General features: G+C 45.7%; 1 protein-coding gene across 1 annotated transcript in view; it reads right to left on the minus strand.

Moving 5' to 3' along the window:
• Nucleotides 1-3415: 3415 nt before the first annotated feature.
• ahr2 (aryl hydrocarbon receptor 2) overlaps nucleotides 3416-23937 on the minus strand; it is a 54654-nt gene continuing 34132 nt past the window's right edge. The window contains exons 3-13 of the mRNA XM_010891049.5: nucleotides 14990-15135; nucleotides 11356-11445; nucleotides 9820-9943; nucleotides 9437-9582; nucleotides 8753-8955; nucleotides 8380-8489; nucleotides 7873-8014; nucleotides 7499-7724; nucleotides 7152-7369; nucleotides 4604-6158; nucleotides 3416-4380 (exon numbers count right to left, since the gene is read on the minus strand). Of these exons, the coding sequence (XP_010889351.3) occupies nucleotides 4273-4380; nucleotides 4604-6158; nucleotides 7152-7369; nucleotides 7499-7724; nucleotides 7873-8014; nucleotides 8380-8489; nucleotides 8753-8955; nucleotides 9437-9582; nucleotides 9820-9943; nucleotides 11356-11445; nucleotides 14990-15135 (3068 nt within the window). The 3' untranslated portion in view covers nucleotides 3416-4272. The remainder of the gene's footprint in view (nucleotides 4381-4603; nucleotides 6159-7151; nucleotides 7370-7498; nucleotides 7725-7872; nucleotides 8015-8379; nucleotides 8490-8752; nucleotides 8956-9436; nucleotides 9583-9819; nucleotides 9944-11355; nucleotides 11446-14989; nucleotides 15136-23937) is intronic.

Consider the following 23937-nt stretch of genomic DNA (forward strand, 5'->3'; position numbering starts at 1 on the left):
GGGGTAAACTTGCTCGTCATTTTACACCTGTCCTACCAAACATACGTTAATAACACAAAAAGATAACAACCTAAATCTTAAGAGAACAAATCGCTGGTGCATTTAATGTGCTTGATGAATACAGGTGATTTAGAACAGACACACCTGTGAGTGGTCATTAACAACCTCTTTTAATCATGTGGAGATGAAGAATAACAATTGATACGTGCCACAGCTGATACATTGTCAGAGGCAAAACGAACAACAACAAATGCCATAAGGGTATATTTATCCATACACACACATACATACATTTGCAAAAATGTGAGGGGTATATATACATATATATGTATATACACAGTATCTCACAAAAGTGAGTACACCCCTCACATTTTTGCAAATATTTGATTATATCTTTTCATGTGACAACACTGAAGAAATGATACTTTGCAACAATGTGAAGTAGTGAGTGTGCAGCTTGTAGTACAGTGTACATTTGCTGTCCCCTCAAAATAACTCAACACACAGCCATTAATGTTTAAACCGCTGGCAACAAAAGTGAGTACACCCCTAAGTGAAAATGTACAAATTGGGCCCAATTAGCCATCTTCCCTCCCTGGTGTCATGTGACTCTGTAGTGTTACAAGGTCTCAGGTGTGAATGGGGAGCAGGTGTGTTAAATTTGGTGTCATACTGGTGACCAGGTGAGGAGTAAAAAGTGTGTCTTGCCTACAGTCAAGCATGGTGGTGGGAGTGTCATGGTCTGGGGCTGCATGAGTGCTGCCGGCACTGGGGAGCTACAGTTTATTGAGGGAACCATGAATGCCAACATGTACTGTGACATACTGAAGCAGAGCATGATTCCCTCCCTTCGGAGACTGGGCCGCATGGCAGTATTCCAACATGATAACGACCCCAAACACACCTCCAAGACGACCATTGCCTTGCTAAAGAAGCTGAGGGTAAAGGTGATGGACTGGCCAAGCATGTATCCAGATCTAAACCCTATTGAGCATCTGTAGGGCATCCTCAAATGGAAGGTGGAGGAGCGCAAGGTCTCTAACATCCAGCAGCTCTGTGATGTCGTCATGGAGGTGTGGAAGAGAAATCCAGTGGCAACCTGTGAAGCTCTGGTGAACTCCATGCCCAGAGGGTTAAGGCAGTGCTGGAAAATAATGGTGGCCACACAAAATATTGACACTTTGGGCCCAATTTGGACATTTTCACCAGCGGTTTAGACATTAATGGCTGTGTGTTGTGTTATTTTGAGGGGACAGCAAATTTACACTGTTATACAAGCTGTACACTCACTGTACAATGTAGCAAAGTGTAATTCCTTCAGTGTTGTCACATGAAAATATATAATCAAATATTTACAAAAATGTGAGGGGTGTACTCACTTTTATGAGATACTGTATATATACACACACGTATATATATATATATATATATATATATACATACACACACATATATATATATATATATATATATATATATATATATATATACACTGTTCTGAGAAACAGCCGGTTTTACAGACTTAACTGTTCTGTGTGCAGAAAACATGTATAAAATAGTGTATAAGTATGAGTCTTTATAAAGGCCACGAGACATTGAAATATATAAATGAAAAATAATATATACACAATAAAATGACACTGCGTATAGAGAGAAGCCTTGGCCTGCTTGTAGCATAATATGACAACACAATGAAACCAAGTCCAGTAGCTGGTAATAGTGCTTTCACTGTGCTGGGGCACGGAGACGGGAACATTGAATACTATAGCCTACTTGTCAACACAGCACACAGCATTTATGGGGTTCATTACAGGTTTTGTATTACGGGATGTTGCGTATACTGAGTGCATTTCAATTTGAACTGTGGACATTCCACAAAGCCATTATATTGGGAAAAAAAAGTTGAAAGCACTTGGGTAAATAAAGCAGTTTAATCTATGCTGGTGTTTCCACATGCAGCCCAGTTCAGATTTCCAATAATTGGTGTTTTCACCAATCATATCTGATATTTTCACCTCAGATCTTTTTCAGAACTGATCTGATAGGTCAAATAAATCTGAATTGGGCTGTATATCAGTAATCTTCATTACGCAACTGGCTAAATAAAGTCAACAGAAGTCGTATGTGTATGCTACATACGCCAATAATATCACTTTTTAAAGCGTTTCCCATCCACTGTCTGTGTTATCAGAATTTTCTTTCCTTAGAAAATGGTATTTTGACCAATCATCATCGGCTTGTAAAAGATCTGATGTGGTTGACTAAAAGACCAATTAATGGTACATTTTTGCTATCATAAGAGGGCTGCCCATTTAGCCACTGTCAATATAGTATTTTGTCCACTGAGATTACTGTTGAAAACACCTTATGTGAAAACAAGTGATGCGATTGGTCAAAAGCTCAATTAGTGAAAATAAATCTGAACCAGGCCTGTCTGTGTACATGCAGTTGTAAAAACCCTTGAATAACCTACATTGAATTAGATCACAGATCATTCTGAAACTGTAGCTGCCAAATATTACTCTATTACTTCCTTGAAGGGTATATTTATACAATTAATAAATTAATAAATCAGTTATAGTGATAGATATTTCCACAAAGACCATAGGGGAGCCAAGTGGTTCTACTTGTCCTTATAAAACTGTCTGGTGATGAGTAGCTTTTCAATGATTGGTTGATTTCTGTTTTCTTCGGCGCAAATAAGTCACAAACTAGATTATGCATTTATGCAAGTCTTCTCTACCAAAGGCACCTCTCTTCCTGGGTGTTGTCTATTGATAGAAGCACAATAGAAACAAATAAAACCATAGGAGCAGAGAAACACTTCACAAAGTAACAGAAAATACAAAACTGGCTCAATTACATATTCATAGTTTTGATTAAATGCTTATAAAAATATAAAATACGTTTTTTAAACAAAACAAAGCTGAGTAAATAAATGCATTTATGTTGTTGTCATTACATTCTGATTAACATATCTTGCTGTGATTACAGGACATGTCCAAATGAAACACAACCTGGGATGAAAGTCTCAATGGTCATCCAGAGGAAACTTGTTTTTATACTATTTTACACTATTTACTGTACTTTCATTCGGGCCATTGAAGCATCATGATTCCTGGGGAATAGCTTTTTGCTATTAAGAAAAACATGCAATTTAATAATATGTTTAATACAGTTTATATAGTTTTACAGTAGATCGGGTCCCGGATGATAACTGACTAAAAGCTGTGGTATGTGAGACTGTATACCACAGGGATGACTTTTTTTTTTTTTTTTACTGCTTATTGCATTTGGAAATGGTATATAACAGCAGTAAAGCACCTCAGCGGTTTGTAGTTTATGATAAATATACCAGGACCAAGGATGGACTACAGTCGCTCTGCTTTGCATTCTGCATAAGATCATCCAGCAATCATGGTATATTGGCAGCTTTAATGTAACACAGATTTGATGCAAATTTACATTTTTTTTACGGTTCTAATTAGCTTGGTTACCAGGTAAAAATGCATAATACATACTATAATATTTTGCATTTTCCAAAAAGGTCATACATTTTCTAGGTTATTCTGGCATAAATTATCACACTGGTCCATTTAAAATTTGCCTTGATCCTATATATTCCTATATCTTTACATTTAGGGATAAAAATCAAAGTAAAACCTAAAACGTAATCCCAGGAATCTCATTCATCGTATCTTACTTTCTTCTTTCTCCTACTGCTTACTTCATCTTCTTTTGTCTGTCGTTTCAGAAAACTTTCCAGGCAATTCTTAAACATCAGAAGGCACAACGAGGCAAGCTACACTGGGGTGTGGATTGGGTTGGGTTAGGTTGGGTTGGGGGCGGACATGATTGAAATCAACAAATAAATATGTTCTGTTGAAATGTCCTGTCTTTCCAGCACACGGGTCCAAAGTAGCCCACTTTGTCCCCCCTCAAAAGTAGTGCACTAAATAAGGGACACGGTGCCCTTTTTGGAAACACCTGAGGGGAAAGCACATCAAGGAGCAGCTAGAGAGAAAGTCAGTCTGGTTGCAGAAGAAGAAGCCACGCAGCCCTCTGGTCCTAACGCCTGAGTTTTCCCCCCGGAGGTATCACATCGAAACCTACCGTAGGATTTGAGCTGCAGAGAAGAGAAAAGGTCAATCTGTCTGTGTCCGTATGATTGTTTAGCGACGAGGGGCTACTCGTCAGTGTCTCCAGAAAATGTCCCGCCCAGCCGCGATGGAACTGGGGAAAAGGAGGGTTCCTCCTAGTTCTTTGAACCTTCTAGAAGTCACAGCAGTTGGTTTGATTGTTCTCTGAGAAGTACGCGGTTCCATTGGGAAGGGGTGGGAACTGGAACGATTCATCCTCCTCCAATGGATGGTTAGGGATCTGGGAGGGACATTATAAACCAATTAGAAAAAAGCAGAACAGAAAGACAAGAGAATTATGGATCACATGCAACCCATAACACTGCACAAGAAAGCATCAACAATTGCACAAAGAAGATCTTCAAACTTGAGTAAAACCCTATACTGTTGCAAAAAAAAACTAAAGTTAGAACAATCAAGACTAAATGAAGATGGAATACCACCACCCCTCACCCCCATATTACCTGTGTCTGCTGCACGTTGCAGTTGAGGTACTGCTGCTGGACCAGCTGACTGTCGGACGAGAGCCCCCCCGGGTTTAAAACAGGACCCATCTGGCAGGACAGAGGGCTGATGACGTTGTCATCCTGCAGGATCGCTGAGGTCCCCACTATGGGCCTGCTGGTGCTCCTCTGGAAGTAACAGGAGGCCTGGGAGGGGCTCTGCTCTTGCAAGGCTGCGCTGGCCCTCTGGCCGGAGGAAGGGACCATGGACCCCAGAGCAGGGTTGGGAGGGAAATGGGCCGTGTTGATGGGAGCCGAGGGGGGGTGGGTGTTGCTGAACATGCAGCTGTTGGAGGGGATGAGAGACGAGGCGGCGAGTTGGTCCCCGTGGGCCAGCGGAGGGTATGACATCCCCATGTCGGATGTCTTTTGAGGCCTGTAGAGGCCTGATGTTTGTGTTTGGGCTCTGCTGCTGTTCTGTGCCTGAGAGTGCTGGGCCGGGGAACTGGGGATGGGGAGTTGGGGAGCTCTTTGGAAGTCAGACACCTGGGTGTTGTAACAGCTGCCCATGACATTATGTCTGTGTCCGTTTTGTTGAAGCATCACTGTGGGCAGCTGTTGATGCTGCTGCCAAGACTGCCTCTGGTGTAGACTATTCTGATTTACACTGTGTCCTTGTAGGCAGCTCGACGGGTTGGGACCTAGAATGACGTTCTCTTGTTGATGATTTGAAATATTCTGAGCAAAGGTGTCCAAAAGATCGCCTGTGACTATGTTGGAGTTGGCCATGGTGGAGGGCAAGGGCATCCACTGGGTTCCCTGATCAGGGACTGCAAAGAGATTTGGTTGGATTAGGGAACTCATTAGCTGATCAGTCATGCCCAGCCTCTGCAGCTGGCCCTGGTTTGGAAGAGCAGTGGATCTGGGGTTGTGAGTGGCAGAGCCTCGAGGGCCTGACTGAATTTGTTGGGTCATCAAACAGGACGCCAGACCATTACCAGGGCTCGCCAGAGTCTGAAGGCCTTTTTGTGTACTTTGCACTTGGTTCTGCTGGACCTGGGCACAGGAATTCACCAGGGCTGGGTTGAATGTTTGGGGGTTGGCGTTGCTTTGCTGGACCAGGTTATTCACAAGAGTTTGGGCAAAGTTGTCTGTGGAGGGTTGCTGGAAAACAGAGCCATTCAGTCCCATCTGAGGGCCCATGTGTGTCAGCTTCATCATGCCCAGCATGTTACCCCCTGTCTCGGCCAAATTCCGCCCTTCCACCCCTCCCATACAGACAAACTGGGTTTGCTGTGCATCGACGGCCCAGCTGAAGACCTTTCCACCAGACATACTAGGGTGCATGTTCGCAAGAGACTCGGGTCCATCCATGAGGGGGCTGTCGATGGTGGCGCACCCCAGCAGGGAGTCCATCTTGAGTCCTCCATTCTCCTTTAAGAGTTGTTCCTCCACGTAGGTCAGGATGTCATGGTTGAGGATGTCGTCAAGGTCCTCAGACATCTCACAGTTGCTGCTGTTCATCTTTAGCAAAGTGTTTTCCCAGTCTTTCAGCTCAGTCGGGTCCACATCAAGGCTTCAACACAATCAAATCACATTTTAAATGTGCAGAATATTTTATACAAGGTAGAAATAAAAAGCAACATGCTTCAAAAGAAACCAATTCATAAAACCCTGTTTTCCCAGAAAGATGGGATGCTGTGACAAATGTAAAGATAAACAGAATGCAATGACGTGCAAATAATTTAAAGCCTATATTCAATAGCAAATACTTTAGTACAAAGACAACACATCAAACGTAGGAACTACAGCATTTGGTCTACTCAGTTCCCAAATGCTTATAGAGTGTTGTTAAAAGAAGAGGTGATGCGACACAGTGTTAAACATGCCCCTGTCCCAAGGTTTTTGAAATTTGTTGCTGGCATCAAATAAAAAATATTAGATTTTTTCCAAAAACAAAAAGATATCTCAGTTTTAACATTTGATATGTTGTCTTTGTACTATTTTCAGTTACATTTTGGACATCATTGCATTCTGTTTTTATTTGCATTTTACGCAGCGTCACAACATTTTTGGTAACAGAGTTGCAATATACAGTAAACAATTATAGTTACATAAATCTTTTTATATTTGTTCAATCTTTTTGTTATAATCTAATATTTTTTAGATCAATGCCTCCACACCATTCTATCTCGAGGACCCACAATTCACAGTACTCTGACAAGGACTGTGAATTGTGGCATCTTTTATAAACAGTGTGTGCCTTTCAAAATTATGTCCAATCAACTGAATTTGCCAAAGGTGGACCAATCAGGTCCTAGAGACATCTTGAGAATGATTAAAGGACACAGGATGCATCTGAGCTCAATCTGGAGAGTCATGGGAAAGGATCTGAGCACATCGGTACATGAGACTTTTCCACTTTTATTTTCATAAAATTGGTAAATATTTGTAATCACTCGTTGTCTCTTGGCTATTGTGGGATACTGTGTGTGTGCAATGACCGCAAAGCATTCACAAGTTTATAACACAACAAATTGCAAACAGTTCATCTCATTTCAGGTCTAACCTGGAACACAGACTGTTGTCTCCGATGATCTGCTGCAGGGTCTCCATCATGTCCTGGACAGTGGCCTCCTCCTTGACGCCGGCCCCAGGCTTGGACACGGAAGGATGCTGGTTCTGCCAGGAGTCAACAGGCACACTAGCCAGAGCATGGCTGTCTCTGAAGGCCTGGTCTTCCCAGGAGCACAGCTCCAAGGGGTTGGGAGGCTCCATGGGGCTTGGCTGCGCATAAGAACAAACGCATGACCTTTAGGGTTAGGGTTATCTTTAGGCAGATCAGATTTTCACATGTATTTTTTTGATTAAACACCTGCTATATTTTTTTTAAAATATAAATGCCATGTCATTTACCTGCATGTACATAGCCTGGTCCTGTTTTAGCATGGAGCCCAGCAGGGAATTCGGATCCAGGGACATTTCCTCAACCATCTTCCTGATCTTAGGGGCCTTGCTCTGGCTCGGCACGTCAGCCACGTCCACGCTGGGGCCCACCTCATAGAGGACCGCCTCGCCAGTGGCGAAATTAAACGGCAGCTGGAGCCTCCTCAGACGAAGCTGCTCTTCGCCCTCTTCATTTCTGAGGTAACAAAAGGAAGAGGGTTGGAGTACAATGGACTAGAATGGCCTCGAAAACGAAAGCTAAATAATATAAATCATAGCAAATGGAGCCGATTAAAGCATAGACCAGCAGCACAGGGTCATCTCTGAGTGACTGGTCGACTTACGATAACGGTCTCTGTCTGGCCACGATGAAGTCGGGTCTCCCTCCCTTGTAGACAAGCCTGGCGTTGGCCTGGACCCAGACCCACACACTGTTCTTGGTCAGGAGCCTGAAGACAGTCAGTCCACTCTCACCTGTCTTTATCACTGAACAGGGACACATGGACACACAAACACTGTCAACAGGCTGATACAGCAGATGGATAACAAATGTCTTCATTGTTTGTATGTTTTTTATTTCCCAATACTGATTTGGAGACATGATTAGAGTTCTTCAGCACAAAAAAGGCATACAAACATGGAAATACGTGCGCTCACTACTGTAAGTGGCTCTGCATAGGAGCGTAAAGAGAGTTTTCGGGCTATTTTGTCAGTTACTGAATGACAGGCGATCCGGGCGGGTGGAAATCACAGGTTAAAGGGTTGGAGCGGCGGTCTCTGGTGGGGAAGCTGGTGGTGTGTTTCTAAGCCTGGAGAGTGACACCAGACCACAGGCTCTGCACGTGACTTACTTCTGACGTGGTTATCGGCACAGTACATCATGTCCGCAGCGTGAATGAACTGATAGCCAGAGCCTCTCATGCACAATTCGATCTCATTGTAGCCCAGGACCACCTTTCCTCTGAGACACAGCACATGGGAGGATAACATTACGTTCAGGCTTAATTATCCTCCTCCTTGGTTTTTTGTCTCGACTTAAAAAGTTAATGGTTACAGCTTGTCACAATGTTTCCTGAATTAACCCTAACAAATGCTCTAATGCTTTTCCCCCCACTTCTAAGCATTTGTCAAGGGAGCAGGGTCCTTACATACATGGCATGCAATAAAAGAAGTGGTTGTTCTATGACCTTTTATGACCTATAGGTGCCAGGACTTAAAAGTTACCTGGCGTCGACACCCATGGGAGTGAAGTCCAGCTTGTGTTTGGTCTGGAATAGGAGCGTCTTGGTCCTGATCTCCAGGATGGAGGGGGTCTGGAGTGGGCTAGCCACAACAAACAGGGCCAGCTGGGGGTGGTCCATCGTCCCATCATCTGATACCTTGTTCTGGCCATGGAGATACTTTAGACGTCCTTGAAAGTTCAAGGCCTGGAATTGAAGACACAGAGGAACATAGATAAGAGCTTTGCGAGGTATGGACAGTTGGCAGCGAGTAGTACTGTTAGTAATACTAGAAGTAGCTATAGTAGTGGTGATAGTTCTTGAAGTAGTTACAGTAGTGTTGCTTGTAGTAATACTTGTAGTGGCAGAAGAAGTACTAGTAGTAATAGTATTAGTGTTGGCAGTATTAGTAGTATTGGAAGTAGTTTTATAATTAGTGTTATCAGAAGTAGTAATGGTGGTAGTACTCCTACTAGTAGTAGTAGATGTTGTAGTAGTAATATCAGTAGTGGTAATCGTAGTAATAGGCCCAAAGCAAGAACAATCTATTACCTGTAGTAATGGAACACTTTATTATTCCCAAGGTAGTTGGTTTTGTAGCAGATTAGTATAATAATGTTTACATTATAAGTCATACAACTACACAGATGAAACACCCGGTAGCTTGGCTACACAAACTGATATTTACCAGGAAGCCGGAGGAGTTGTCAAGGAGACAGCGGAAGCGACAGACGAAGCTTCTCTCCAGGAAAGAGGAGTTCTCAGGGGGAATGTGCTGTGGGTCATAGGTCACTACGTTGCTGGTGATGTCACTGCTGTTGGTTGGCTGCAGACCTACAACACACACAGGTACCACACACCCAGAATCAGTTAGTGTCATACAGTGTATTCAGTTCTCAATAAATATAAGTAATATAAAATCTCTCCAAAAAGGTTGGGTGTAGGCAGTTGAACACCACTGTAAATCTCCGCCCTGTCCGTTGCGTTTTCATCCACATAGATGTTGAATAGCCTAGCACAGTAACATAGCCTTCCCGACACGACGTACTAATCCGACTCCAGGCCACCCACCGTCAGTTGTTCCTGGCTCTGTATCAAGCTGGTTGGGGTTGAGGGCGAAGTGGAGCTGTCGTCGGAACAAGGCCCGGTCGTCTGTGTGGATCAGCTCAAACACACTCTGGTGGACCACGTCTGACTGCAGTGGACCAAAACAGGAATCAGAGCAAGTATTAAGACCACAGTGTATTTCAGTAGGCACCGGGTATGCCAGTCGTGTCCAAATGCCTCTAGCGGAACCTCTTGCTGCCCCCTGGTGGCCTGGTGGGCTAAATGACATTCCCTGAATGCCTGTTAGCTACGACACCGAGCCGTGGCTACACTTGAAGAGCAGTGCAGGCCAGGTGAAGAGGCAAAAACCACCAGAAAATTCCAAAAGGGCTCTGTGTGTATGTGTTGGGTGTGTGTTTTGCGTGTGTGGTGGATGTACCAGCAATCCGTTAACCAGAGCCTGCGTATTGTCTGTCTCCAGGCTTGTGACCCGGCACGGCTTCATAAGAATGTGTTTGTGTTTGTGTGGAGGCCATTTTTGGGTTCATGCGGCGTGCTGCGGAGGGCGAGCATCGCTTCTGGGCCCGGCGCACCGAGTGGCAGTCACGCCATGCTGTATTCCCGGCACACACGTCTCTGCAACCCATTCATTGCTGCCCGGCGAAAAAATGCAGGGAACGAATGTCTGACTGTGAGAGCAGTGCAAGGAGCTCATGAGAGTAAAGAGTCTGTCTCTTTTCCCATTTTCCCCCTAAGGCTTCCTTACTTGGCATCAGTAGAGGTTTCTCTCTGGGAATGATATGTGTGTGTGTGTGTGTGTGCACGGAACAAGGGTTTGGTGTTTGTTTGCCGGTGAACTTCTGACTTGTAAACACGTCTATTTAAATGTGGTTTGTAAGAAAATGAATGTGATGGGAAGGGTGGCCAGGGCGAATGCATTTAAGACTGAACTCCACGAACCTCTGAGTCAGACCTGCCCTGCTACTGTAGTTAACTTTTTGAAAGAGTATATTTACAGTCCGGGCGTCCCATTAGAATGACTGACCAGATCGACCAGCAAATGTGACAGTATGGACATTTCTCCAGAGCTTCAGTATGCTGGTGTAAGTGACTAGCCAGTTGATATGAGCTGTTATAGCTGACATTTGACGATATTACACAGCTTGCGCAGTAGACACAGGTAAACACTGCATCCTCAGGAGCTCGACAGTTGCCATGGTGCCTAGTGGGCAGGTGCCAGCAGATGACAGGCTAACTGTAAACAGATTCATCTGGGCTTCTGTTACCGACGGTAGTCGTGACTTTCAATAACAGTTTTTTTTTACTTGCACTGTATTGTCGAAACACAATACTTCTCTAATGAATTAGATGAACATTCTGTCATCACTTTCTCTGAAAGGTAACTTCTCACCTCGGAGTCCACAACCCATTAGCAACGGTTACATAACACATTGATAAGCGGTACGAGCATGATGTGGTTGCACTCTCTATGTGTCGGTCAATGTCGATCAAAAGGCCTTTTAAAAGAATACGGTGATTTGAAAAAAGGGCCTACTTCACCTGGTGGAAGCCGAGGTACTCCTGAACAGTAGGCGATGAGTAGAAGACATATCCCTCCGCCGTGACCACCAACACGAAGCCGTTCAGTGCCTTGAGACATATGGAGACACGGTCAGACAACATGTTACACGCATGATCTCACATCGGAAAACATATTGGAAATCAACACACACACAGTCACACACATACACACGCCCGGCCTATTATGTTTTTAAAAAATCTGTTAGATTAAATGGGAAGTGGAATTCTCGCCGGCTGTGTATTCAACAGATAGAGGGAGATGTAGTCATTGTGTGTGTGTGTGTGTGTGTGTTTGGGTAAACATCCCATGTAATTAGCCATGACTTTGTTCAGGTGTCAAATCGGACAACATAACGAAGCGGGGGGGGGGGGTTATAGCTTCTTGTCACGAACAGGATCCTTGTCCTCATGAACAATAGACCACCAGAATGTGTGTGTGTCAGAGACAGAGCGAGAGAGAGAGAGAGAAAGAAAGGGTAAAAGGAGAGGAAGAGATGGAGAGAGGGGAGCCGGAGGTCCTGTATTTTGCTCTCACAATAAAAGGCCCTGTTACATCTGGGTTGATGAAATTCTGCTGCAGCACTACAAGATATCCGCTACCAGGTTCAGGGAAACAATCAGAAAGTCGACCTCATATGTGTGTGTCTGTCAGTGTTGCTGTACAGGTTTGATGTGAGGCTTAAAAGACAAGGGAAAATAAGGTCCACCTACAAACATGGTCTGTGGGCACATTTTACACCAATCTGTGATGATAATTTATGACAAATATATCCTGCTGAACATAATATTTGTGTCATCACTGCAAATCATCACAGTACTACAAAACAAATTCAGCGCTGACTGTTGAAATGGCTCTTCGGCTAACTTTTGATTCCGCCTTTTTCATCATGTTGCATCGCCTCTTCTTTTAACAACACTCGAAGTGTTTGGGAACTGAGAAGACCAACTGCTGTTTTCCCATTTGGGATTGACATTGGATTTCAGCTGCCCAACATTTCGGGTTTTCCTTTGTCGTATTTTTCATTTCATAATGCGCCAAATGTTTTCAATGGTTGACAGATCTAGCACCCAGACTCTTTTAGCACAGAGCCATACTGCTGTAATATGTTCAGAATGTGGTTTGGCATTTTCTTGCTGAAATAAACAAGGCCTTCCCTCAAAAAGATATGTTGCTCCAAAACATGTATATATTGTTCAGTATTAATGTTGCCTTCATAGATGTGCAAGTCACCCATGCCATGTACACTAATGCACCCCCATCCCATCACAGATGCTGGCTTTTGAACTGTGCGCTGACAACAAACCAGCTGGTCCCTCTCCTCTTTAGCACAGAGGACACAGTTTACATGATTTCCCCCCAAACATTGCACATTTTGATTCGTCAGAGCACAGTACAGTGATCACCTTCGCCTCAGTTCATCTTAAATGAACTCAGGCCCAGAGAAGACGGGTGCGTTCTCTGGATTCTCTGAATCTTTTAATGAAGTAATGTACCATAGATTATGAGATCCCCTAACTCTTTGCAATTTATCATTTAGAAACGTTATTCTTAAATTGTTGAACTATTTGCCTGTGTAATCTTTCACAGAGTGGCGAACAACTCGCCATTTTTACTTCTGAGAGACTCATCCTCTCTGGGATGCTCTTTTAATATCCAGTCATGTTACTGACCTGTTGCCATTTAACCTAATTAGTTGTCAGATGTTTCCCCAGGTGTTTTTTTTTAGCATTACACAACTTTAATAGTCTTTTGTTAACTCTGTCCCAGTGTTTTTCAAACGTGTTACTTCAAATTCATCATCAAATTCAAAAGTGGGCATATATCTTCCAAGAAACAATAACATTTCTCAGTTTATATGTCGCCTTAGTACTATTTTGAATTTAATACAGGGATTAAATGATTCGGCTCGACATTTTACACAGCGTCCCACCTTTTTTGGAAATGATGAAATTGTGTAAAGGACTGTACACTACATTTAAATGGGGAGCAGATGGAATGGCCACTTCTTGCCTGACATGTGTGACGTGCTGAGAAATTTGCCGTAGGACAAGAAGACGATAATGTGGTTTATTTACAGCTTTATGTGACAAGATTTATGCTCCTAGTTTGCACTAGTCACTAACCTAGTTTTCTGCCTGGTGAATCAACCACATAGTGAAATACGGGGGGAAAACCACCACCATCTATCTGCGTCTCCCGTCTGGGCCAACAAACGAAACAACAACACACAATTGTATTCTATAAGAGCGTCGTTTGTTCCCCGTGTGGAATTTCGGCAGTCGCCGGGACAACGACAGAGGAAGACGGTCAAGATACAATTGAATGCCTGTGTGTCTCGTGGTCCCAGTTGACAAACGGCCCACCATGACCAAATGAAGGGCAGAGAATCAGGCATGAATCAGGCCAGCGCCAGCCACCATTACCGTGGCACCCATCAGGCCAGTCAACGGCGGGCTGTGTGTGGTCAGTGCTGGGACCTCCCTGAAGATGGCGATATTATCTTTAGCACTAAGGCCACTGGTAATGGGGACTAGAATAGCCCTAGTGGAGAAATGGGACAGCACTGTCAGGAACATTATCCGTGAGTAATGAGGTGAAACCTGGGATTTGGATGAGCTCTACACTGCCAAACGTGTCATGCAATGTATCAAAGTACACTGGAGCTTTTTTTCCACGCCGTTTCTGTTCTGTTGCGGCAGGAGTGGGAATCTTCTTTCTTTTTTTTTATTGTTTGCTGAAAGAGCAGTGGGATGAAGTTACCCCATGCTGCTGTAGTACATGTGCACCAGAGTCCATGTTGATCCCATGCTGCTGTAGTACATGTGCACCAGAGTCCATGTTGACCCCATGCTGCTGTAGTACATGTGCACCAGAGTCCATGTTGACCCCATGCTGCTGTAGTACATGTGCACCAGAGTCCGTGTTGACCCCATGCTGCTGTAGTACATGTGCACCAGAGTCCGTGTTGACCCCATGCTGCTGTAGTACATGTGCACCAGAGTCCGTGGCCTAAAACACTGGACCACACTAGACCACGAGAAATGGGAATCCTGCTCAGAGAAGACAATATCAATGCTAAAACTCGTTTATTTCTCCTTTATTGATGCTGAGGTTAAGTAGGTTTCAAATATCCAGGGATTTCCAGTCAAGCACATTCACCCGGGATGTATGTTTGGGTTCCATGTCGACACTGCACTGTGTGACGTACCGGGCAATGACATTGGACAGTAACCCCTCCCTGTCGGTGAAGGGGAGGACTTCCAGTCATGTCAAGGCATAAAACAACAACAGATAGATTTCCCCTTTGAGCGGGTGGTGGTGGGGGGTGGGGGGGGGTGCAAGGCATTGTGCTGTGTGGGATGGGGACAGGCTGGGGCTAGTCCTTTATGTCAGCCAAGCATCCCCGGGGTAAACCCCAGGGTGGGGTGGTGGTGGGTGGGGTGGGGAGGTGGTGGTGGGGGGGGGGGTGCCACCGGCTGGTGGGGAGGCAGACGGACAGGCAGTCAGAAAGACAGTCAGATAGGCTGGTGAGCAGACAGACACACAGGCAAAAGGGTGGACAGACAGGGTGTACAGTATAAATCATACACACACACACACACATTAGTCTACCTGTAGCAGGAGGTCCCCCTCGGAGAAGGTGACCCCGTCCACAGAGGTTGTGGTGGTTGTGGTCTTTGCCAAGGCGGTCCGGCCATTCCCTCCGAAACCCACTGTTCTCTCTACGCCCCATCCTGGACTGCTTTTCTTCATGGTAGCTGAAAAACAGGACCAAAAGAAAAAAAAAAATTCACACCAGCGTGCAAACCTGAAAGCAATACACTCTGGACTTTGGAATAAAGCTGCATGGAACTCAGTCCGTCATTTTGTTTACACCTTTCCTGCCATCGTCTGAAACCCCTGTAGTCGTGTGTGGACGCGCGTGTGTTCTCGTTTCTACGTGTGCTTGTGCCACGACAGGCTTTGGGTTTATTTGGGACTTAACCTTGACTCCAGACTTAATAGATCTGATTATAAGACCTCCCTCTCCGTTTGTCTACCTCCATTTTCTCCTTTGCTTGTTCATTTGTTTTCGTCCCCAGGAGAAGCCCTGACAGAGAGCGAAGCTTATGGAAGGACTAAGTGGAGTCATGTACGTCATGCATTTCAGCTGGGGACTTAAGACAAACTCCAGATGTCCACAGGCAAGCCGAAATCTATTTCTGAGTTGCCTAAAAGCAGGGCAGCGGACCCCAAGTATGTTTGTGAAAACAAAGCCAATTGTTTTCTGAATTTGCCGGATGAGCCTGACTATTTCTGTCCATTGGTCTAAATCCCCGAAGATTGTCTTCTTAAAAAGGCTCAGAATCTGAAGAAAGGGAAGGAAAAAGACAGGGAGATGCAAAGACACATGCGGAGAAAGAGGAGGATGAGAGAGAAAGAGACAGAGAGCAAGAGAGAGAGAGAGAGTGAGAGAGTGAGAGGCAAACACAGAGATACTGAGAGATTTCTGATCTTTTGCCAATATGAAAAGTTATGCTACACTGTAAACAAAAAAGGTTTTTAAACTGAAGTTGAAAATGTAAAAAATAGATAAAGAAAGAGATACAAATAGAGAGAGGAGACAGACAAATCAACAAGACCGAGAGTGACAAAGAGCGTACAGTCAGGAGTGGAACACACATGGAGTCTACTCTCATTCTGTCTGTCTGGTCTGTGACTATGACTTTACTAGTCCAGACCGAACCCCAGTATTTCCCTGTCATCCCATCTCACACTGGCCCCTGCTCTAGAACAAGAGCCTCCTTGTTCCCTCCACTCGGCTGGACACAACACCCCCACTGTACTCAGCCACTTCTGACGAGGGCCAATGAGCTAGGGGCCTTCTCTTCCTTCACTGTTGAGGCTAAATCATTACAGCATGTTGTTCAGCTCAGGCTCGACTGGGCCTGGCCGGGCCTGGCTGTCAGGCGGCTGGATGTGGGCTTGGGCGAGATAGCGCTAACTTTAAACACTGCAAGAAAAGCTTCCTCAAAATATTTTTGGGCAGTGAAGGGGTAAATAGAGGGGCTGGCTGCCTCACCAAGAAATATTCCTTCAAGACCTCACAGAGAATATCCCCATACCTCACTCCCACAGCCTTTTGCTATATGTCAACGGGGCGTATCTGCTGTGGGTTCAGCAAAGCAAGCTAGAGAGTGGGCTATTTGGCTGTAGCACAGAGTTAATCCTGACACTGAGGTGCAGCCTAGAACTTTATGGTACAGCGCTGAAGCCTTCATTAGGTTATAGCACATCACAGGGTTCTGACTCTAAGGTACAGCATTGAAGTGTGTGGCATTAGGCTAGGCTGGAGTTAGCTGGAGCGTGTGGTTGTTGTAGTGTATAGGCTAGCCTGGAGTTAGCTGGATGTGGTTGTTGCATTGTATAGGCTAGCCTGGAGTTAGCTGGAGTATTTGGTTGTTGAGTTGTATAGGCTAACCTGGAGTGTGTGGTTGTTGTACTTTATAGGCAAGCCTGGAGGTAGTTGGAGTTTGTGGTTGTTGTATTGTGTATAGGCTAGCCTGGAGTTAGCAGTAGTGTGGGGTTGTTGTACTTTATAGGCTAGCCTGGAGTTAGCAGTAGTGTGGGGTTGTTGTACTTTATAGGCTAGCCTGGAGTTAGCTCTGCATCTGAAGTATGGTTGGCCACAGTCAGGGTTGGGCGCCCAGTCATTTCCTGTGTGTGTTGTGAGCAACAGACAGCAGCTAGTTCTATTTTTGGACCCTCAGCTGCTTATCAAGCCCACTGTATCGTAAGAAGAAAAAAATGAGAGAGAAAGAGAGAGAAAAGGTATTTTGGGTTTAAGTTTCTTTCCCGAAACAAAAACCCAAAATACCTTTCCCACAGGACACAGATGTTGGTAGATAATTTTGGGGAAAATGCAAAGCCAAAAACAAAACCACTTAAAACGATGACAGCCTATCGATATGGCCCGGGAAAATTGCAGAGTACTTAACCAAGTAGTATACTCTACAATAGGGTGTCAGGGCTGGAGGGAGAGACAGAGAGAGCGAAAGAGAGTCATCATTTCAGGGTTTGGCAGATGTAAAGTATGCAGTATCGTTAAGTTCTCATGTTTGTTCCTATAATGAATGAGGAAGGAAGAGTTGAGAGTGTTTCTATATGGGCTGATAATGAGAGCTCATGAATGAAGGCTCTGGTTCATCTGTAGAAAATTTTATTTTTAATGCAGTATAGGGGTTAAAGGACTAGTTTACTGTTTCACAACATAATGATAGATGGTTCCTCAGGCTGAAAGTAGTTGAAAAATTACATATACAAACATTAGGTAACTTAAGGTACTGCTAGCAAAAAATCTACAGAAGTGGGGGAAAAAAGTCAACCTAAAATCCAATGATTCACCAATGATTTAGATAACCTTTTATGAAGAGTAACCCTCAAACATCAAGCTGTAAAACAGTGAATAGGTATTGTATCATGGGCCATATTCAGCTTTCAATTAATTCCATGGTTTTCCCCAAGATCCCAGTTGGACAATTCCAGGAATCAAGAGTTAACTTGTTTTCAATTACTGGAAAAATAAGGTATTGTATTTCACAGAATTATGCCACACCGGTCCATATTCAGTCCCAGGGGAGTGCAGATACAGGATACATCTATACTTTCAGGTCATAATAAGTATGATTATTTGGACGGCGGTGGGACCCAATCAGTGCTCCTACTCTGAGGTGCTTCGTGAATACAGACCCGTATTGCATTTGCCTGTCCCACAGAAAGGGAGGCAACCCTGAAAGGGCTGTAGCCGTGGGGATCACTGGTTCCTGCAGCTATTACTGGAGCGCAGACATCAAAACAAATGCCTGGAACAGTTCACAGGGTTTAACCGACCGACAAGCTTCAAGTTCCCTATCAGAACATCTGTGGCCTGGTCCCTTGGTCTCCGGGGTTAACCTCGACACTGACGTGAAGCTTTGACACCACAGTAAAGGAATGACTGCAGCCAGGGTTGGCTCAGCCCAGTCAACACGCGCACACATGAGCATGCGCGTCTCTGCAGAGGGGCGGTCTGATGAGGAAAGCAGACAAGGCCACATGATTACCACTTGGCTGGTCAGAATCAAATAAGAGCAATGGATACACCGGTAGCCTCTGCAGGACATTAACTGACTGCCTTACTGACTGCCTTACTGACTGCCTGGCCAACCGACAGACTCGGTTGACTGACTCGCTGGCTAATTCTCGGACTGACTAATTCATTGAGTGAATGACTGACTTACTGACTGACTGGCTCACTGGCAGACTCATGTGCTTGCTGGCTGACAGACAGACTGGCTGGCTGGCTGGGCAGAATGACTGACTGAAATGGGAAAGTAGTTTGGTCAATCGATGGGGCCTGAATGGCCATTGAAATGACGCTGGGACGCTGGGACGCTGGGACGCTGTACATTAAAGAGTCGGCCGGAGTCTCAGCAGGCATCTAGTTCCAGTCATTGTTCCTATAAGGACAATCTGCCACAGGCCGTCCTATTCTACATATTCACTATTGCACATGTATGTCATCATTTCACTTAATTAACATTTCTTTAGAGTGTTTCCGAAATGAGTGGCATACTAACATAAACCCTGAAAACCACAGGGTTGGCACACTCCCACTAGAGTTAGCTTGAGCTCTTACCACAGCTACGTTGCAAGCAAGCAAACCAGCTTGGAGAACACTGTCTGCTCAAGCACATATTCACACACATACACACACACACACACACAGGATCCCCTGACCTTAGAGAGACCAGTATAGGAGAGAGAGGGTGGCAGTCTAGTTTCATCAGTAGATTATCATTAGAGGGTCAAGCCATCATCAGCTAGCAGTCTCCAGCAGGACCGGACACAACTGTAATGTCAGGGTGACTTCTCTACAACCACCCACCGCTAGCACCAGGTCTACCCAGAGAGAGTGAGAGAGGGAGGGAGAGGGAGAGAGAGAGAGAGAGAGAGCAAGGCAGTCTGGGACGGTCTGGGTGGCTAATGGTTGAGCCTGGTCTATGCTCCAGTATCCCAGACTGACAGTGTTCTGACGCATGCAGTCTACCCCATCAAAGAGGCGTCTGGAATGGATTAGGTGATCGTACCCCTGCTCGTGACAGCACACAGCCCATATACACTCCAGCACACCCCATCTAACTCCAGGCTTCTGGTTAAAAGTAGTACACTACATAAAGAAAAGTGACTTTGGGACACAGTCAAAAACAGGCAATGGTGGTACAGTCAAGGAAGCCTTGTGGGAAAGTAGTGTTTGTGTGCAGGTGAATATGTGTGCCAGTGACCAGGTCTGAGCTGGCTGCTGAAGAGTGAAAGGGTCAAGGGGGACGGCTAGGTCAAGGGGGACGGCTGGGTCAAGGGGGACGGCCGGGTCAAGGGGGACGGCCGGGTCAAGGGGGACGGCCGGGTCAAGGGGGCCGGCTGGGTCAAGGGGGCCGGCTGTGAGTGTGATTATTTGTAATAGATGCGCAGATGTTTCCATTGTCTGTCAGAGCATGGATATCTAATCATCCCAGAGCAGTCTCGGTGAAGAAAGCTGCAGTAAAATGACACTGAAGATATACAGCGTCCTGTCCACACCGCAAAGGAAATGTTTACCCCCACACCCCCCCCCCACCAAAAAATTATAATTATATCGGCACACACACACACACACAGACAGACAGACAGACAGACAGACAGACATTGCACGTACAGGCCATGACAGAGCAGCTCTGTTGAAAGGAACAGCACCTCCTCTTCACCTCTCTACTGTCCTTTGTGCCTCGCTTCTCATCAACTTTCCACCCTCTCTCACTCTTCTCAACCTCCTTTATTGGTTCTCCTATTCCTCCTCCCTCCTCATCCTCTCTTCCTCCCCACCCCTCCTCATCGTCTCTTCCTCCCCCCCAACCCCCCCATCCTCTTTTCCTCCCCACCCCTACTCACTCACTCTTCCTCCCCACCCCTCCTCATCGTCTCTTCCTCCCCCCCAACACCCCCCCTCATCGTCTCTTCCTCCCCCCCAACACCCCTTCTCATCCTCTCTTCCTCCCCACCCCTCCTCATCCTCTCTTCCTCCCCACCCCTCCTCATCCTCTCTTCCTCCCCACCCCTCCTCATCCTCTCTTCCTCCCCACCCCTCCATACTCACTCTACCTCTCACGCTCTATGTCTGGTGTGTGTGACAGCTCATCCCCCTTATAGTGGCTGACATTTCCCAGACAGCGCCACAGAGCCATGATTCATTCTCCTTTTCAGTAGAGGAAGAAGAGAGAAAGAGATAGGGCTGGGATTGGAGGGGAAACAGAGAGACTGAGAAGAAGAGAGTGAGGAAAGAGGGATTGAGAGAGACTGAGTGGAGGGAACAGGAGAAGATAGAAGGAGAGAAACTGGGGTGGTGGGGAGACAAAGAGAAAGTGAGCGAGTGAGACAAAGAGAGAGGCAGAAAGAGAGAGAAATAGAGAAGGAGAGAGTAAATCGAGTCTTCTCCACTCTGCTTGGGTGCTTGTTTGGACGTCTAGTTAATGACCATCGCGTGCAGAGCGAGACTGCATCCTTGACAGCACCTGAACCTTATTAGCTAACTAACTGGACCACTTCCCAGTGTTCTATTCTCTGTAAACGGAGTTCGGTGCTAATAGCTCCCTCCCCCACGCTGCCCTAAACATAATGAACTTCCAAAATGTTCATGAGCAAACAAACGTGTTATAGAGCCCTTACCAGTCACTGTAGGTGGATCAGTGGCCTACTACAGAACCAAGACCAGCCAGGAGAACTAATATAGTATCAAGACCAGCCAGGAGAACGTATATAGTACCAAGACCAGCCAGGAAAACTAATATAGTATCAAGACCAGCCAGGAGAACGTATATAGTACCAAGACCAGTCACAAGAACTAATATAGTATCAAGACCAGCCAGGAGAACTAATATAGTATCAAGACCAGTCACAAGAACTAATATAGTATCAAGACCAGCCAGGAGAACGTATATAGTACCAAGACCAGCCAGGAGAACTAATATAGTACCAAGACCAGCCAGGAGAACTTATATAGTATCAAGACCAGTCACAAGAACTAATATAGTATCAAGACCAGCCAGGAGAACTAATATAGTATCAAGACCAGTCACAAGAACTAATATAGTACCAAGACCAGCCAGGAGAACGTATATAGTACCAAGACCAGCCAGGAGAACGTATATAGTACCAAGACCAGTCCGGAAAACTAATATAGTACACAGACCAGTCAGAAGAACTAATACAGTAACAAGACCACTCAGGAAGACTAATGTGGTACAGTGCCAAGACCAATCAGATGAATGGTTTACTGCACTGCCAACTCTGCTTGTGTTAAGGACATCAATCTACTTGTGAAGACGTCAGGCTGAATGCTTCTGACTCAGCAGACACCAAGACCAAAACCCATGACTTCTGCGACTCAGCTAGCAATTTGGTGATGAAAATGGCAACACTTCAGGCTAAGGTGTTAGTTTCAGACCTCTAAAGGTGCCACACTAACCTGTGGCTTGCATGAGTATTTGGGTTTTTCCCCTGACACTTAAACTCAGGGAGAAGGGAGGAGACAGTATGTGTGGGATGTATAAACATCTACAGTACTTCTAGATAACAGCTTCATGTACAAGCAATCTCTTCCCTGTTTGATCACATGCTGGGAAGTTTGTTCTCAGCTGTGCCAAAACATTTGTATTGCTTTCACAGTGCTATCAGCTCCTATGTTTAACAGGATTTATAGCAAAACATGACACTAAAAGGATTTTACACACTCTCTTATCTATCTATTACCACATTTACATAATTTGACTAACTTTTGTCTCCCTGGTGTTCTCTCTCTCCCTCTGTGTTACAGCCAACGCACACATATTTGCAGTCCAAGCTTACTATGCATTTGTTTGTACACCATATGGACAGGCCGTGCCTGATGAACTTTCCTTCAGGCTTTACATCAGTCACAGCGGCAATGTGAGTTTGAAAGAATGTTAGGGTGATGTGTAGCCGGAGAGGTTCTACTACAGATGCCATACTGCTTCTAGGCTTTGTGTCATGGGCGTGTTGGAGCGTGCTCAGCGAGACTCCTCGGTGATACACTCTACCTCCTGTAGTCTACGTGACCAGAACCCCTTTCCCCGCTTCTCTCTGTCTCAGCGTCCTGATTCTCCACCCTCTGTGGTCGACCCTGAGCTGTTTTCCATTTGCTCGATATTTAGGACCCAAGAAAAAAGGAAACACGGACTAGAAAACATTAGGGGAACAGGGGGAATAAATGAAGAAACAAAGAGGTGGCTTTGCAGGTTAGCAGAAGTAGCATGTGAACATTACTGGTTAAAATTCTGATGTTGCAAAATCGTCAGACTTTGCAGTGCCTTATTACTTTAATTAGAACCATCTGCACAGGGGGAAGCAGAACCCCAGCCAGCCGCCATATAAAACCAGAAAACCCGCTCCTATCTCTTCCCTCAATCTGTCTCTCTAAATCTCCCCCCGTTGTGCCTGTAAAGTTAAGAGGTATAAAACAGGGGTCTCCTCAGCTGCTGGGGGGGTGGTCTCCCTAGGCTCGGTCCTAAGCCCTCCAGACTTCAACAACAGTTTCATCTCCTGGCGTCAGACACTGTACATAGATGAAAACAAACAGCTTAAGCCCCTCCACCTCCGTGCACCATCACTCCCTAACCTCACACCCACACCCACTGACTCAGTGGGGTTTTGGAAGTCTTTGAAACCCAATAGCTGAATGGAACCATTGTTTTCCCCCCTGCCTCAGCCGCCCGGCCGGCTGTGCGCAAACCTCATCCATCTGGACCGGCCAGCGCGGCATCATCCGGCCTCTCCCATTCTCTTCCTGGCCCAGCTCACGCAGCATCATCCATCGAGCCAGCTCGGGCCCTGTCATCCGTCAGGCCAACGAGCACCACACTGTCCATCCTCCTTCCCTCCGCTGTCTCGTCTTTGTTCAGTGCGACTCGCAGGCACGGATCCGCAGAAGCGTAGTGCTCCAACTGTCTGTAGATCCAATGCTTACGCAGTTTCACACGCAGACCCCTCACTGCAACCATATACATTATAAGACAGTATTTGACAATAGATCACATTTCCCTTCCATGTCTGTCGCCGAACATCAGCTGAGTCGTCTCCGACACACAACAGGCAGAAACACACCACTTCTCCGCCAGATGAGCACTTCCTTCCTTGCCTGGAGCGGATCAATAAATTGACGGCCTGTCGGACCCGCTTCCTAGATCCATCCAGACACCCCCCCACCCCCCCCCCCCACCAACCGTTCCCCCACTTCCTCCCTTCTCGTACAGTGTCTATATGGGTCGAATCTGACAGCTGCCTTCCTAGCCCCTCCAACATCTGCTGACAGGGTAGAATTTCCACTCGGCCTCACCTCAGGCCGTGTGCTCAACCTGAAGACAACACGGTGCTCCTCGTAGCTTAGGTCCTAAGAGGGCGTTGCTATAGTAACCACAGTTACCCCTGAGGGGGTGTGGCCAGTATACCACGGCTAAGGATGTAATTAGCCATAAAGCAACACTGACGCT

This window comes from Esox lucius, chromosome 22, assembly GCF_011004845.1.
Source record: "Esox lucius isolate fEsoLuc1 chromosome 22, fEsoLuc1.pri, whole genome shotgun sequence".
In the NCBI taxonomy this organism is placed as follows: Eukaryota; Metazoa; Chordata; class Actinopteri; order Esociformes; family Esocidae; genus Esox; species Esox lucius.